Source organism: Lepisma saccharinum, chromosome 17 (genome assembly GCF_977018435.1).
Source record: "Lepisma saccharinum chromosome 17, izLepSacc3.1, whole genome shotgun sequence".
Lineage (NCBI taxonomy): Eukaryota > Metazoa > Arthropoda > Insecta > Zygentoma > Lepismatidae > Lepisma > Lepisma saccharinum.
In genome coordinates, this window is record NC_139245.1 from 46,105,476 (window position 1) to 46,120,146 (window position 14,671).

General features: G+C 37.2%; 1 protein-coding gene across 5 annotated transcripts in view; it reads right to left on the minus strand.

The window, feature by feature from the left end:
* The window catches only part of ninaC (STKc_myosinIII_N_like and MYSc_Myo21 domain-containing protein ninaC), a 266,558-nt gene that overhangs the window by 17,157 nt on the left and 234,730 nt on the right, over positions 1-14,671 (minus strand). For all 5 annotated transcript variants that reach the window (XM_083139403.1, XM_083139402.1, XM_083139401.1 and 2 more), the window contains 4 exons: positions 13,747-13,999; positions 8,457-8,615; positions 6,123-6,232; positions 3,587-3,781 (listed from right to left, as the gene is read on the minus strand). In XM_083139403.1, coding sequence (XP_082995529.1) covers positions 3,587-3,781; positions 6,123-6,232; positions 8,457-8,615; positions 13,747-13,999 — 717 coding nt within the window. The remainder of the gene's footprint in view (positions 1-3,586; positions 3,782-6,122; positions 6,233-8,456; positions 8,616-13,746; positions 14,000-14,671) is intronic.

Sequence of the window (14,671 nt, forward strand, 5' to 3'; positions counted from 1 at the left end):
TAAATCAGGCAGGGGAACAGATCACCTGCACTTCTCCCCCCCCCCCCCAACTCCGTGGGTGTCATAATATAATACAGTAGACCGAGTAAAATTCAACCCTTATTGAAATGAACCAAATAAAAATACGATACTGATATTACAAATTATCAGAAGTGACATACATGAGCCACGTTAAAATTATATGACAATAATAATTTTAAAGCAAATATGATAGAATATAAAGAAAACATTAAAAACAAAATTGTTGATGCACAACAAAGAAAAATTTAATAAAAGCAATTTATGAGTGATCAGATAAAAAATAATAATGTTGTATCGAAACTTGATTCATCTACTTATAGATTAAGTTAACCGTTTTTCTTTTTCATAGAGTTGAGTATTCTTGTAATTCAAATGTCCTCAATGCAATAATGGCATACAGATGGCTGAGTTTTTTTCATGATGTCGCTAGATTTGTAGAAATTGTTAAGGTGATCAAAAGCCAAACTGTTCCAAAGTCCCTTCTCAGGAACAAACAAGGACAACAATATAATTTGCCACTGGAAGAATAACCAGTTTATTATTTTACAGAGTTGTAGAAACTCGTTTGAAAATGCCTTGTGTAAGATTTCGTTTTAGTTTCTAATTCAGTTAGGATAGGTGTTAGTTTGCTGTCTTTTCTGAAAGCTCCAGCCGGTTGATCATACAATGCTCGCAACATTTGCTTTCTTGTCCTGCCACTGCGTGTGTTGAAATTTTGGTCTTGGGACTGGTGGAACAGGTGGACTGGAGCTGTTCCATCGGAAGCTGTTTCGCAGTGCTTAGCCAAGGTAACTTAACCCTAGAACACTACCGTACGTAAAATTTACGTGTGCTTCGCGATCAATTCCCTCCCCTACCTCCCACATCGCACCCACCTACCCCTCCGCCTATGGTATTCCTCGGGCATTCTGTCAGGCGCGTGGCAGCACTGTGGTAAAGATAGGGGAAGCAGTGAACGTCTTTAGTTTGTGCGTTATGTGGGACTCTGTACGTCAATAATACGTAGCGGTAGTAACAGAAGAAAAATCTTGCACGTAATTTTGACGTGCATGTAGTAATAACGCCATTTGTATTCACGTAAGATTTGCGTGAATTTTTCTATAATATCTAATTTTTCCATATTATGATCAACATAGCAGCGATCAATGGATACATTATTCACACTCACAACTTCTACAACAATCAGGGCAACTCCGAAAAGAGACTATTCTCACGAATTCAGTTCATGCTTTTTGAAGGTATTGGGGAAGGAAGAGACAAGTACAGTAGCAGCCAAGTCACAAGGGAACAGAAAGTATTGCAATTTCTGCAACTACAAGAAAAGGAGGATGACAACTACGTACTGCTCCTGTGGGAAGCCAATTTGTGGAACACTACCGTACGTAAAATTTACGTATGCTTTGCGCTCAAATTCCTCCCCTACCTCCCACCTCGCACCCACTCATCCTTCTGCCTAGCAGTGCCTCAAGTTATCTGTCGGACATAAGGGAACACATAAGGAGGGTGTAAGCTCTGATGGTCTTGATTTGGTTTGTTATGTTGTGCACTGTACGTCAATTTTACGTATCTGTGTAAAACCAGAAATATCTTTCACGTAATTTTGACATTTGTAAATTTGATTTGGATACTTAGATTTTGAGAACGAAAGTTTAAAAGCATGCACTAATTTCTTGCAAGATTTAAAAATTACATTAGTTCCTTATTTACAGCGTTATGAATATTAATATTGTTTGCTTTCATTGTTCGAACTTTTCGCCTTCATTCTTAATGTAATAATGGGCTTGTCAAGCAAGACCTTCTCTTAAAATATTCTATGTTTAATAAAACCATGTTTATACATTTTAAAATGATGAATAAAATTCCAATATAAGGAAAAATAAACAAAATAATGTTCACAATGAATAGAAATTCGTTTTCATGATGTAGAGGTTGTTTTAAAAATAGATTTCTTCATGTACGTAAAATTTACGTAGCGGTAGTTATACTGTAATACTGAAACACGGTAGTGTTCTAGGGTTAAGGCATTTAGCAGGCACTTGGACTGCAAATATTATTCCAGTTCGTTATGAATGTCAGATGCTAGTTCATAACGAGATTAGGAAATTATGGACTTAGTAAACAAAAAAGTATCACTATGATAAACTTCAGCACTAGCAAAAACTCAAAGAAAAGCGAATCAGCGATATGTCTCGGAGGGAACAGCTAGGCAGTTCAGCTTCCGTGGGACCGAGGGGATCGTTTACCTTCATGCGTGGTCGAAAATACTCGGTGCCAGGTGTAGAGGGTGGAAGGATGGGGCTTTCTATGTGACGAGGGTGTAGGTGAAGTAAACAAACGTCCAGCAACGGTGAAAGATTTTCTTCAGCATTACTTTTGGAAATGTTGATTTCGAGAGAAAGAAGTGTTCTTATGTTAATATAGATAATTTAAATAGCTAAAAAGAGTGATAAGTAGGAGGGAACAGCCTGTTCCCTCTCTTCCATGGAGGGATCGCCACTGCAGTATATAGAATTGGATTGATTTGGTGTTCAAAGTCTACTTTATGCACAGTAAGGCTAATCGGGACTGGACCTACAGTTTATTGAAGTGGGATCCGAAACAACTATGTGCCTCTACCGGGAATCAAACCTGGGAGCCCTTGAATTACAAGGCGACGATGCTGCCACTGTGCCATCGGGAAGGCCGCAGTATATATTAAAAACGTATCCAGATATCCTTTACAGTGTTGATACTGGAACTCCTTGGAGCATGTATCGTTAGTAATCTGAGTTGGAAAGTTGTGAACTGGGGCAGTGGTGAGGAACAGGGTTTACATTTGAGGATAATTTGATATATTATGTGTAGTATAGGAATATATAAAATTCTCACACCTAGGTAATAGAAGGAAAACAGCAACTGGGTACAGTAATCACATGATAGGTACAAGAAAACTGGAACTTGGACCGTGGACTTAAGGATTGAAAGAGGACAACAGAAGAAAATTAAAGATGTGTGAGGAATATTTTGTAGTTCAATACTGGGTAATTCAAAATTTTCTTGGCACTTTAATCAAAAAGCATTTTATTGACAAAATTAACAGTACTGTTGAAAAGTACTCTAGAATAGAAGGTAAACTCAGTACATTTCAATATGGTGGCCCTGTAAGTCTAGGCATAGCACCCACCTCTCTGCATAGACCGGAACACACGTTTCAACATAGCTGTCGTGATCTCCCTTGTAGGTGTGTAACTTGCTCTATGGTGTTGATCCTTACTTGGTACACCCTAGACTTAATGAAACCCCAGACAAAAAAGTCTAGGGGAGTCAGGTCTGGAAACTGAGCTACCCAAAGTCTTGCTGACTCATGGCTGATCCACCTATCGGGAAAGGTGTTAACGAGGTAGTTCCGAATGATTCTGGCAAAATGGGTGGTGCACCATCTTACTGGGAAACAACATTCTCTTTTATCCCATCCTGAAAACCTTTCATTAGTGATATAAGGAAAATGCCAAGAGACTTTTGAATCACCTTGTATGTAAATCTCAGCGAATTATTAAACTACTTAAGAACCATAATAATGACTTACGTTCTGAGAAAATGATATGAGATCAGATTGATGATCTGGACTTCGAGGTTTCTGGGGAGCCATTCTCTTCTTAGGGCCAGGCTTATTGTTGTTATTATTGTTGTTGTTGCTCCAAGGGGGTTTACCCCCTTGTCTCCAGCTCCTGTAATATCTCTGGATTATCATGGCAGCATCCTCTGCAGTCAAACCTTCATCCTGTTATTGTAGAAAAAAGGCAGTTGCAATATCACTCTCACACCATACAGCTTAAAATCTAACATGAAGGTTAAAGTAAAGTTCCCCGTGCATGCCATGGAGGCACATTCAGATAATGTGGGGTAAGGCCCTACACATTCTCGATCTCGGACATTTTTTTGGAGGTGATGTGATCAGTAGCATGCTCCAATTGGCTTTACCCCCAGGTAACCATTGATTTGAGGCTGAGTGACCACCAGAGCCTCTTTATGCAGGGACAAGGCCAGAAAAATTCCAAACTTAGATCACCCACCCTGAGAATTGATCTCGAGTCTCCTGCGCAGCAGTCAGATTCCCTACCTACTGCAGCACCGCAGCTTTTAACATGAATACTTAAGTAGTTGGTTTAGGGCGTGGATTATAACTATTGGTCAATTCTAGCTTATTGTAAAGTTACTAAAAGTATGGTTCTCACACAATCAGAGATCAAGACTTGGTCCTTGGCATTCCATACCACCACACTACCAAATGAGTAACCAAAGTTCTCCACAATTTCCATAATTTCGATCTTTGTGCAAATCCAAGTCCATTTCAGATGCATGAATGGAATAACAACAACTGATGTTCACTTCCCAGTTGATCTACAGTTTTCATAAACTCTTGGTTAGTCCATGTACAGAAGGCTTTAATTATTATTGCCTTTCCTTTATGGATGCTGTTATGGAAAGTCTAGGGTTACCAGATCACTATAAGGGAAATGTAGGACATAATGTCCCAAAATGTAGGACTTTAAGTCAAAATGTAGGACACAAAACACTCGCAACAAATAATACACATTTCTAGAACAAGTTAGAAAGTAATTTAAAATTGGCACTTTCAGGTTGTTTTTTTTGTAAAAAATTTCATATCTTAATGAATTCTTAAATGCAAAATTCCCAAACTTGTAATCAAAACTAAACAACACACTTCTTACTACATTTTAACTGGTACTTCTTAGAGGAACCAATTTTTCTCAAACTTTCAGGTTTTTCAAAATATAATTTTGAGAGACTGATGAACAGTCAAACTCTTTGAAAATACTTATATTAAACCACTCTCAACATTTGCACCGTGACTCAGCAATTACTGTAACTTGAAATGGTTCAAGAAGTTTCATCTGGGGTAGTTTTTAGTTCAATAACTTTGTTCTCTATGCCTCTGCTTTACAATCAAAATATTGAATAAGAAACACCTTGTTCCATCAGTATAAACCCCGAGGCAAGAAATTTCGCTCATGCACCGAACAGTGACATCATCAGAATCTGCACCCCCCAAAAATATTCATAAATTGATTCCGTTTTTGTTATAGCAGGACAAACTTTTATTTTCTTTTTGGCCAATGACTAAATCAAAATAAATTTCACTATTGAGTTTGGAAGTGCAGTCCATATTATAACTTGAATGATTTTCTTTGTTCAACTGAGCCTCCCCGATGGCGTAGTGGTAACGTCGTTGTCTTGTAATCAAGCAATCCTGGGTTCGATACCCGGCGCAGGCACATACCATAGTGGTTCGGACCCCACCTTAATCTGTAGGTCAAGTCTCGATTAGCCTTTCTGTGCATAAAGTGGACTTAAAGCAACAATTCAATCAATCTTTGTTGAACTGAAACAAGTATTTTCCTAATTTATAATATGACGCTCAAAATGTAGGACATTTACGATATTTTTCAAATTCCTCCCTGACGCCGGACATAAGGCTAAAATGTAGGACATGTCCGGGAAAAACCGGACGTCTGGTAACCCTAGGAAAGTCTGATTTATGGAACAAAACCTTTTAATAAGAATATAAATAATACACTTGGAACAGATCAACTGGTATTTACTTTTCTATAGTCTGAATTTGCAAAAATTTGGCAATAAGAATTTCTAATATACAGCTTCTGCTCCTAAACCAAAACTTATCAAATCCATGGTGACATACATTAATCGAAGGACATTAAGAAATGATTCATGTGTAATGAAGTGATGATGTACCATACTGGTATATCACAGTGTTTCCTTTATAAATATGCCAAAACTTGTGTGTATGTAAACAATGACATGTTATTTTTGATGTAGAACACACAGATTTACTACTCTACATAGGGAAACAGTAGCAGTGAAAAATCAGACAAAACCAGGGATTAATTGGTAGCTCAGTTTGTAGAGAAATTGCATGGTATGTCAGAGACCCCGAGTTAAAGTCCTGGTCGAGCCTGCATTTTTCGCTGAAACATAATAAGAACTTATTCTAGCAACAGAGACAAATAGTTAATATTTCCAGAACACAGATAGAAATAGTTAATATTTCCAGAACATATACATAGTCACTGAAAGAATACCTGAAGGGCATGGTGAGCCTCGTTAGGGTTATTGTGTGTCCGAAGAACATTCCGTACTCGTGCTTCAAGTTCAGACCCCCATCGTCTCCGGACAGTGTAACCTCGATAATCTGATGTGAAAGAAACAATAATTAGACTTGCCTTAACTTCAAATTGATGCAATGGAAATAAACACATGTGCCATATTTTAGATTAAATTCAAGATATTACACTATTGATATCATAAATACTTCACTTAAATCAACCATGTGTATTTCTGTGACACTCCTATTTTCCATCTTCAATATTCAGAAATGTTAATCATTAATTATCTTCCATGGCAATATAAATATTACCGGTGATGGGGTTAAAATTATCTGGCTAAAAGTGTTGTAAAATGATTTGTTGTAATGTATTGAACCAGTTGAGTTCTGGCAAAATTCAGAACTTGCTCAATATTCAATAAAATATCTGTATTTGTCACCAGAAATGCTTCAAGATATTTTTCTTATGATCAGGATGTTGAAACATTAATCCTTTGATACCGTGGCTGTTTTCATGGTATTTGCATTGTTGCCCAGCATGTTTTCAGAGAGAATTTTGAAATTTCGTATAATCTAAAATTAAATCTAATATCTCCAAAACTACAAATGGTAGAGTTCAAAATCATATCTTGTTTTGTTCAGTACACATTAGACTATAAGCCTCAAATCAATTTTGCTTTATCAAGAAGAAGAAGAAAGTTAAAAAAGAAAATAGCTGGTGGTATAGATGTGTACCAGCTGGGTGTCAAAAGGTTAATGATAGACAAAAAGAAAAGGCATTACAGAAAATAAATTATAATCAGGGGTGCAGTGGTGCCAGGGTGCCACCCCGGCACTTTTTTTTTTTAACCCCTGGGACCGCCCTGGTTCTTTATTTTTGTAACAACTATTCTCTTCCTTTAAAAGTCTTCCTTAAAATATATGTAGGCCTATATCGAAAACATATTAACTGATATAATGAAATACATCTACTCTGTTTTGAATCTAAGAAGCCAGTAAAGCAACCGTTATTTAGGTGAAAGAATCAATCAGCCGGCTGCATTTTCGCTCTCAACAATGGATTTTAGTTGCGATATGACGGTGAAGCATAAAAAAAGGAAGAATTTGTGGCTGACTCTCACTTGCATCTGTTCTGTTTGTTTTTATAAACCAAATTGGAATTTGGCATTTGCTGCATTATGGGAGAAATTGGAAGGTTACGATAATATTTATTCAATTTATGAAATACTGTCTCGAAACAGGCGCGTCAGTGACACAAAGATGTCTATTATGAGAAAACAACGAAGGAAAGGAACCGCCCTCGTACTATTTATTTTACCACTACACCGCTGATTATAATCTTACTTTAATCATGGTGACTGTTATAAATCAGTCCTGAGCTAAGAACGTTGACACAACAGACAACATATTTGGTGGAACTTTGGTGGATTGAGTTTGCAAAGGAAGTCATCTTGTTAAAAAAAAAAATAGCAATGCAAAACGGCAATTCTTTGTGCATTTTTTAGGGCAGGTTTACCATATTAACCTTTGTCACTGATTTCTGGTCATTTTTTATAAGAAACTGCTTGGAGAAAGTCCATAGCTCCTGTAATTCAGATCTTTAGAGACTTTTGTATGTTCATTGAATAAAATAACATAACAAGGAATAAAGTTTGAGTAGGACTTAAGGCTGATGATAGAAATACAATTAAGAATAATGCTAAAATATTTTTAAAAGCAGCTAAAGAGATAGGTTTGGAAGTTAGCAAAGAGAATACTATATGCTTACAGGCCAAAACCAAGTGTTAGGTAATCAAAATTTAATTATTGATAACAACTCGTTTGAATCAGTTTCCAAATTAAAGTTCTTAGGAGTAATACTAACAAATAAAATGATAATAAAGAGGAAATAAAAAGCAGACTTAATTCAGGAAATACCTGTTATAATCTTCTATCTGCTCATATCTAAGAAACCAAAGTTAAAATACACAAAACAGAAATTTTGCCTGTAGTATTATATGGATGTGAAACCTGGGTCAAGATATTATTAGAATAATTAAATCAAGAAGACAGATAGACAGGTCATGCGGCACGAATGGGAGAGGGAAGGAGAGTTTACAGGATTCTTGTTGGGAAACCTGATGGTAAGAGACCTGTAGGAAGGCCAAGACGTTGATGGGGGGATAACATTGAGATGGACCTAAAGGAAATCGGTAAGGATTGAAAAGACTGGATTGATCTTGCCAAGGATAGGGACAGATAGAAGGCTTGTGTTGCTGCAGCCATAAACCTTTAGGTTTAAGAATGTTAGAGAGAGAGAGAAAGGACTTACGGCTTTGAATAACGACTGCTGCCTGTTCTTTGGTGTAATTCCTTTGAACTGCAACGTTCTCTTTGTTTTCACCATCCTGCACTGCTAAGGCACTCATTAGTTTTGCTTTCAGCCAAGCCCCTGCACTTACTCCTCTATTTGAAGGGTTTCTTTCTGGACCTGAAAGAATTGCAAGATTTTAAATGAACGCATGTTCACTGTGCAATTTTTATAAGCAGTAAAGTGGCCAGAGGGGAAGGACAAGGCTAATTTTTAACTATCAAATCAATATATCTGAGAATATACTAACAACAATTTAATTCCTTAACAAAACAAATTGAAATAAAGTGAATATCCTTCCCCACGCACACACACTCCCCCTGAACACACCATTGCTTATAACAGGTATTGCCATAGCCATATATAAGGGGCGGGGCACATTAGTTTAGTAAACATTTTGCACTAATTGTGTAATCAAATAAACAATATCTCAAAATTAGTTGAAATTATTTTGAAAGTTATGTTAATGTCACACATGCACACCACAATTTTTATTTTAAGAAATAAAAGTGTAACTATAACAAAGTTAAATGTAAAAACAATATTGTTATGATCAATAAAATTAATGCATATCAAGCTAATATTTACATTCAAATTGTTTATGGAGAAAATTTCATTGGTTATAATTATAATTTGTTTAATAATATTAAATAAATAGTAATTAAATTATAACTATTGATACAGCGTGTTTCAAAAAGAATATACGTATTTCAAATGCATATATTTATTAAACTTTAAGACATACGGAGATGAAACTTGACACACATACTTACGAACCTCTCAAGTTAAGATTACAGATGTTCAATATGTCCTCCAGCAGTGACACGAACAATATCACATCGATACTCAAATTCCTCCCATACTCGGGCAAGCATGTCCTTCGTCACTGATGTTACGGCAGTACGGATCCGGTTCTTCAACTCTTCCAGGTTCTGTGGGAGTGGTGGTACATAAACATTGTCTTTAATGAAACCCCACAGGAAGAAGTCACAGGGTGTCAAATCCGGTGACCGTGGAGCCCAGCTGATACATGCTAAGTCGCCAGCTCCTTGACAACCAATCCAATGGTTCGGTAGAGTTTCATTCAGATAATCAAGCACTTGGCGACTCCAGTGAGGGGTTGCCCCGTCTTGTTGAAAAATGAAGTTGTCTTCGTGCAGCCTCGGAAACAACCAGTTTTGTAACATAGAGAGATACTGCTGACTGTTAACCGTGTTTCCATCAAAGAAGAATGGTCCGTAAACAGATGATCGGGATATCGCGCAAAACACATTCACTTTGGGCGAATCTCGTACATGTTCAATGAATGCATGTGGGTTCTGTAGGCCCCAAATGCGAACATTATGTTTGTTTACCTAACCACAGACATGAAACGCAGCTTCATCACTAAACACGATGCGTTGTGCGAAAGTGTTGTCATTGTCAATAGCATCAAGAATCTCGTTACAAAATGCCACACGTTTGCGTTTGTCATCAGGACGCAGAGCTTGTAACAGCTGTACCTTGTACGGCTTCATAACCAGCGTCTCAAAACACGCCAAATTGTTGTTGTAGGAAGTTGTAACTCCCGACTGGCACGACGAGTTGATTTTGAAGGGCTACGTTGGAAAACAGTTTGAATTCGTGCAACATTTTCTTCAGGAACATGAGGGCGGCCAGGAATCTTTCCTTTACATACACATCCTGTATCTACAAACTGTCGATACCATCTGCGAATGTTCCACCCATTCGGAGGATTAATTTGGTACCTCAACCTGAAACGTCTTTGCACTGTAATCACGGAATTGCACTTTGCAAACTCGAGAACACAAAATGATTTCTGCTGCGGAGTAGCCATTTCAAACAACTGACGGTTACCAAGCAAAACAGAACACAACTGACATATAGCGGCTATTATATAAACTAGACTATGTATTCGTTTCTCTAATAGCCGAGCTGGGGCGCAGCGATTGATAGTTTGGACAAAATAATACTTTGTAATACGTATATTCTTTTTGAAACATGCTGTATTGAACCCCGCCTATTATTTTTCTGCTACTTCTGGCTAATTGGGACTAGACCTACAGTTCTAAGACATTGAATCCCATGCTCGTGCTATGCACAAGTATCCTGAATATGGCGAGTGTCCTATGCACATGCATAGTATGGGCAATATCACTTGAATGTTTGGAGTTACGATGGTCCCCCCCTTAGAATCTTGAAGAACCCCCCTCTCCCTGAGAAAACTCCTATGGGCGCCCATACACTTGACCAATGTGTTTCCTTGAAATATCGAAAGAAATGAAACACTTACTTATTTACTTGCACACTGCCTGTGTTTCATACTAAGGTTCTATGCTATACCTTATGTACCACAAAAAAGTAAATTGCTCTTGCTCCCCCTAGTTATTGCACCTTACCTAGCACATGCAAGAATACACAGATTCTAATTGTTTCTTTTTTATCATATAGGCAAAGATATTGCCTTTATTTTGATGTATAACACATGAATGGCTTATTGCAGAAAGGGACCTGAGTCACATTTTTGAGGTATCGGAGTTAATTTTTTCATCTCCACTGTGTCTAGCAGCATACTGCAGGGGGGTGCATTGAGGGTTGCAAAATTAACTATTCATTATGTTGAATATTTGAGCCAACAACGGCACATTTCTTTCTTACACTATTAATATTATACAATTTTTCATTGTTTTTCTCAGAATTGTGCAAAAGTGACTCAGGTCCCTTTCTGCAATAAGCCATTCACATGTATTGTAAGACCAAAAAATAAATTGTTTCACATTGTTGAAAATCACATAAAATGCCCGGGTTTCTGAGTTATTGCCAATTTAAATACCCTGGGATTCAATGTGTTAAGTGGGATCTGAACCACTGTGCAGTATGCTTCCACCAGGTATCAAAGCTGCTGCATCACAAAATGAAGTTATTGCCATGCCATCAGGAACCCCCTTTTGGCTAAATGTAATGGCAAGGATGAACTGTTGTTTATATGTAATTTGTGAAGAGAAACCCATAAAGAAACATGGCAGGGCTCGAACCTGTAATCCTCAAGAGTGAGATTGTGAGTCAATCACTGAATGCAGTAGGTCATAGAGGAAGTGCCACTGCTTCTAAATAATACAAAATTTTTCATATCAAGCCAAGATGGCCATGGTACATCATTTTAATACAGTTGAACCTGAGTTATACGTATGTCAAGGTGAAGAGAAAATAATATGTATAACTGAGAATTATTTAAAAATCAGATTTATATACCCTTTTTATCATCATTAAAATACTGTAATTGTATTGAGGAACAAGATGAATGTAATACAGCTGTCATAAAGTGGTTAATGATTCTTAAATACATTACCTTTGCTACTTTATTAGTGAACATGTTGATACTGAAAAACTACAGTAGACACCAGTGGCGTAGCGTTATAGTATGCCCATACGCCCGGCCTTTCCTGATTAAAAAATTCACAAATACGTAAATGCTGTAAATATAAAGTAAATCTGACTAATTTCATATATGTTTGACCTTCATGGCATTATAATAGCTATTTTTCAGGATCTGCTTGCAACGCTCCACTAACAACACTCGTTCCAGCATTTTTTCAATGCCTTTCCTGCCTGGATGCCGGGCAGGTTCAGAGTAAAGAACTCTATATTCCTTGCTGTCTTTCTGGAGGGAAAGCTTGGACAGGCTTGGATCTCAACAGCACCCGCGCAAATGCTCTCTCGTACGCCAGCGTATGGAGCAGAGGGCTATGTGATTGGTACATGTGACCCTTCCTGTCTTCTGAAGTAGACGACAGCGGTAGAATTCCTACCCAGTTCTTCGCGCTCATGCCACTCCTGCTATGTGATGCTACAATACGCAATATTGACTGACGTAACTTTACCAAACTCAAATATACCACTTCTTAATGGCTACTGGCACTGCATTGTATAATTTATCGCACGAACAGCGATGTGTATTAAAAACTAAAAGATCAACACATGTTTTGTCAAATAAGTTGGTGAAGTCCTCGTGGTAGAAATTCAGCTTGTGGCTCTACCACTTAACCCGCAAAACTATTATTTTATTATTATTATTATTATTTTTTTTTTCGTTAGTATCTAACTGCTTAATATTGTGTCAATGGAAATGTTTAGCATTCATTTGAAAACTCTTAACATCGAATGGTTTGTGGACAAAATTATTTTAAAATGTTTATCACCATTCCAAGATGCAATAAACAGTGGTCTTAATTACTAATCGGCACTGTTATGTCAATAGAGTGTACGATAGTTGGATCATCCACCCACCTCCGTGTCAGAGTGTTTTGCACAGCGTGCCAAGACAACAGAGGTCCCTGGTTCGAATCCCGGCTTTAGCACGGGTGTTCTTTATGAGTGTCCCTTCATCAACTTAATAAATATCATCACTCATATTCATATTCGCGATTAACCAAAAGTGGTAGAAAAGCGAAGTAAAATAAACCAAATCAATCAGTAGTTGGATAGCCCACAACAATGACGTCTACTGTTGTTCAGAGGCACTTGTGATTCAGGTAGGTTTTCTAATGACTTGCGTCATACCGAAAAGTATAAAACACCAGAGTTCAAAACATTTGTGGCATAGTGAGGCATCTCATTTTCTAGCTAAAACATGCATGGATGATGTTTTATTGAAAACCCAGCTGACTTCAGGCAAATAAACAATACCTGTGGCGACTAATACCATAAGTAAATTATTAAGCAAGAAAGGGCCGACCCTTCCTTCGGACTTGGCGTTCCCACCCGAAACGCCCATGCTACGCCACTGGTAGACACTATAGTTTTAGTTAGAATTTTTCATAGTGAATTTAAACATCTTTTCACTTTTACGTTAGCAAGGAATCTTGCAAATTTGCATATCTTCCCTCTTGTTGACGGCCGTATTTTGTTGATTTACTACCAAACTTCAAAAATTCATCTGAAAAAGCATTTCTTTTACTAATGACTGTACAAAGTATGGTATAACCGATGCTTAAATCTGCAGCTATTTCAGTTTTAGTTCCATGTGGATTAGTATCGACTTCCCATATAAATTTTATTTTAATCAACTGTATTTTATGAAAATTAGTACGTAACAATGTATTACGTACAAATAAGGTTTAATTAAAATGTTTTAAATTATATTTTAAATGGGACCTATAGTATATGAAGCAGTCTCAACTGTATTGTGTTAGTTATGAGGGATTAATAGTAATATAATTTATGAATTCTTCTTGGATGCAGATGAACTTACTTTTCCTCTTCTGAGCCTGAGCAATCTGTTCCTCACGAATCCTCCGCTCTTCCTGCATCCTCCGCTCCTCCTGTATCCTCCGCTCCTCCTGCATCCTCCTATTCTCAGCATGTATCCTCTTCCTCGTAAGCCAACCTCGGACGTATTTTTGCAGGGTAACCACACTGTGAGAGACTTCCTTCTTTCGCCTCTCGAACTCCATCTTCGCCAACCACCTGCGCACACATGCTTGAACTAGAACAATTTTCCTAATCTGAAAAGTACATTGAGACCAGCGTTATTATTTCCATTTATAATTTACATATTACATTTCACTCTGCACTAAGATTTATATACAATAAAACACATTCATATATAATTATTGCAAAATATCTGACTCCATATACCTTAAGATGATACTTTTCACTATGTTTTGCATACTTTTTTATCCTACCTTTGATTGCAGGGAAAAACTTGTCCTGGGTAGGTATTAGAAGAATTTTAATGAAGAAGATGGATATATATTATTCATATTCAGAACAAAATGTTTATTACAGTATTTTACATTGTTTAAGTATATCTATGCAAATTTTATATTTGCACTCTATCAATTAATTTAATTCGCTAAATGTAAGCTCACTTTTCTGTTAAACTGTTTTTTTATGATCTAAGGAAATACAAGTTTTGACTACAATGAGAAAAAAAAAGGAAAAAGGGAAAGTCCATGTTGTAACAGCCTTTTGAGAGTAAAGACCTGTCCATCGGCAGGTTAGTGCATCACATCCCATCATCATTGTTAACCAAAATGACAGGTTCCATACCATTTGTGACATAAAAGCCACTGTAAATTGGTTAACCTTTTGAGTCCCAAGGCCATTTTCACATGTAAGCCTCTCGGTCCCGAGCTGATTTTGAGCAAAATGCAGAGTTTCAATTAAATGAGTGT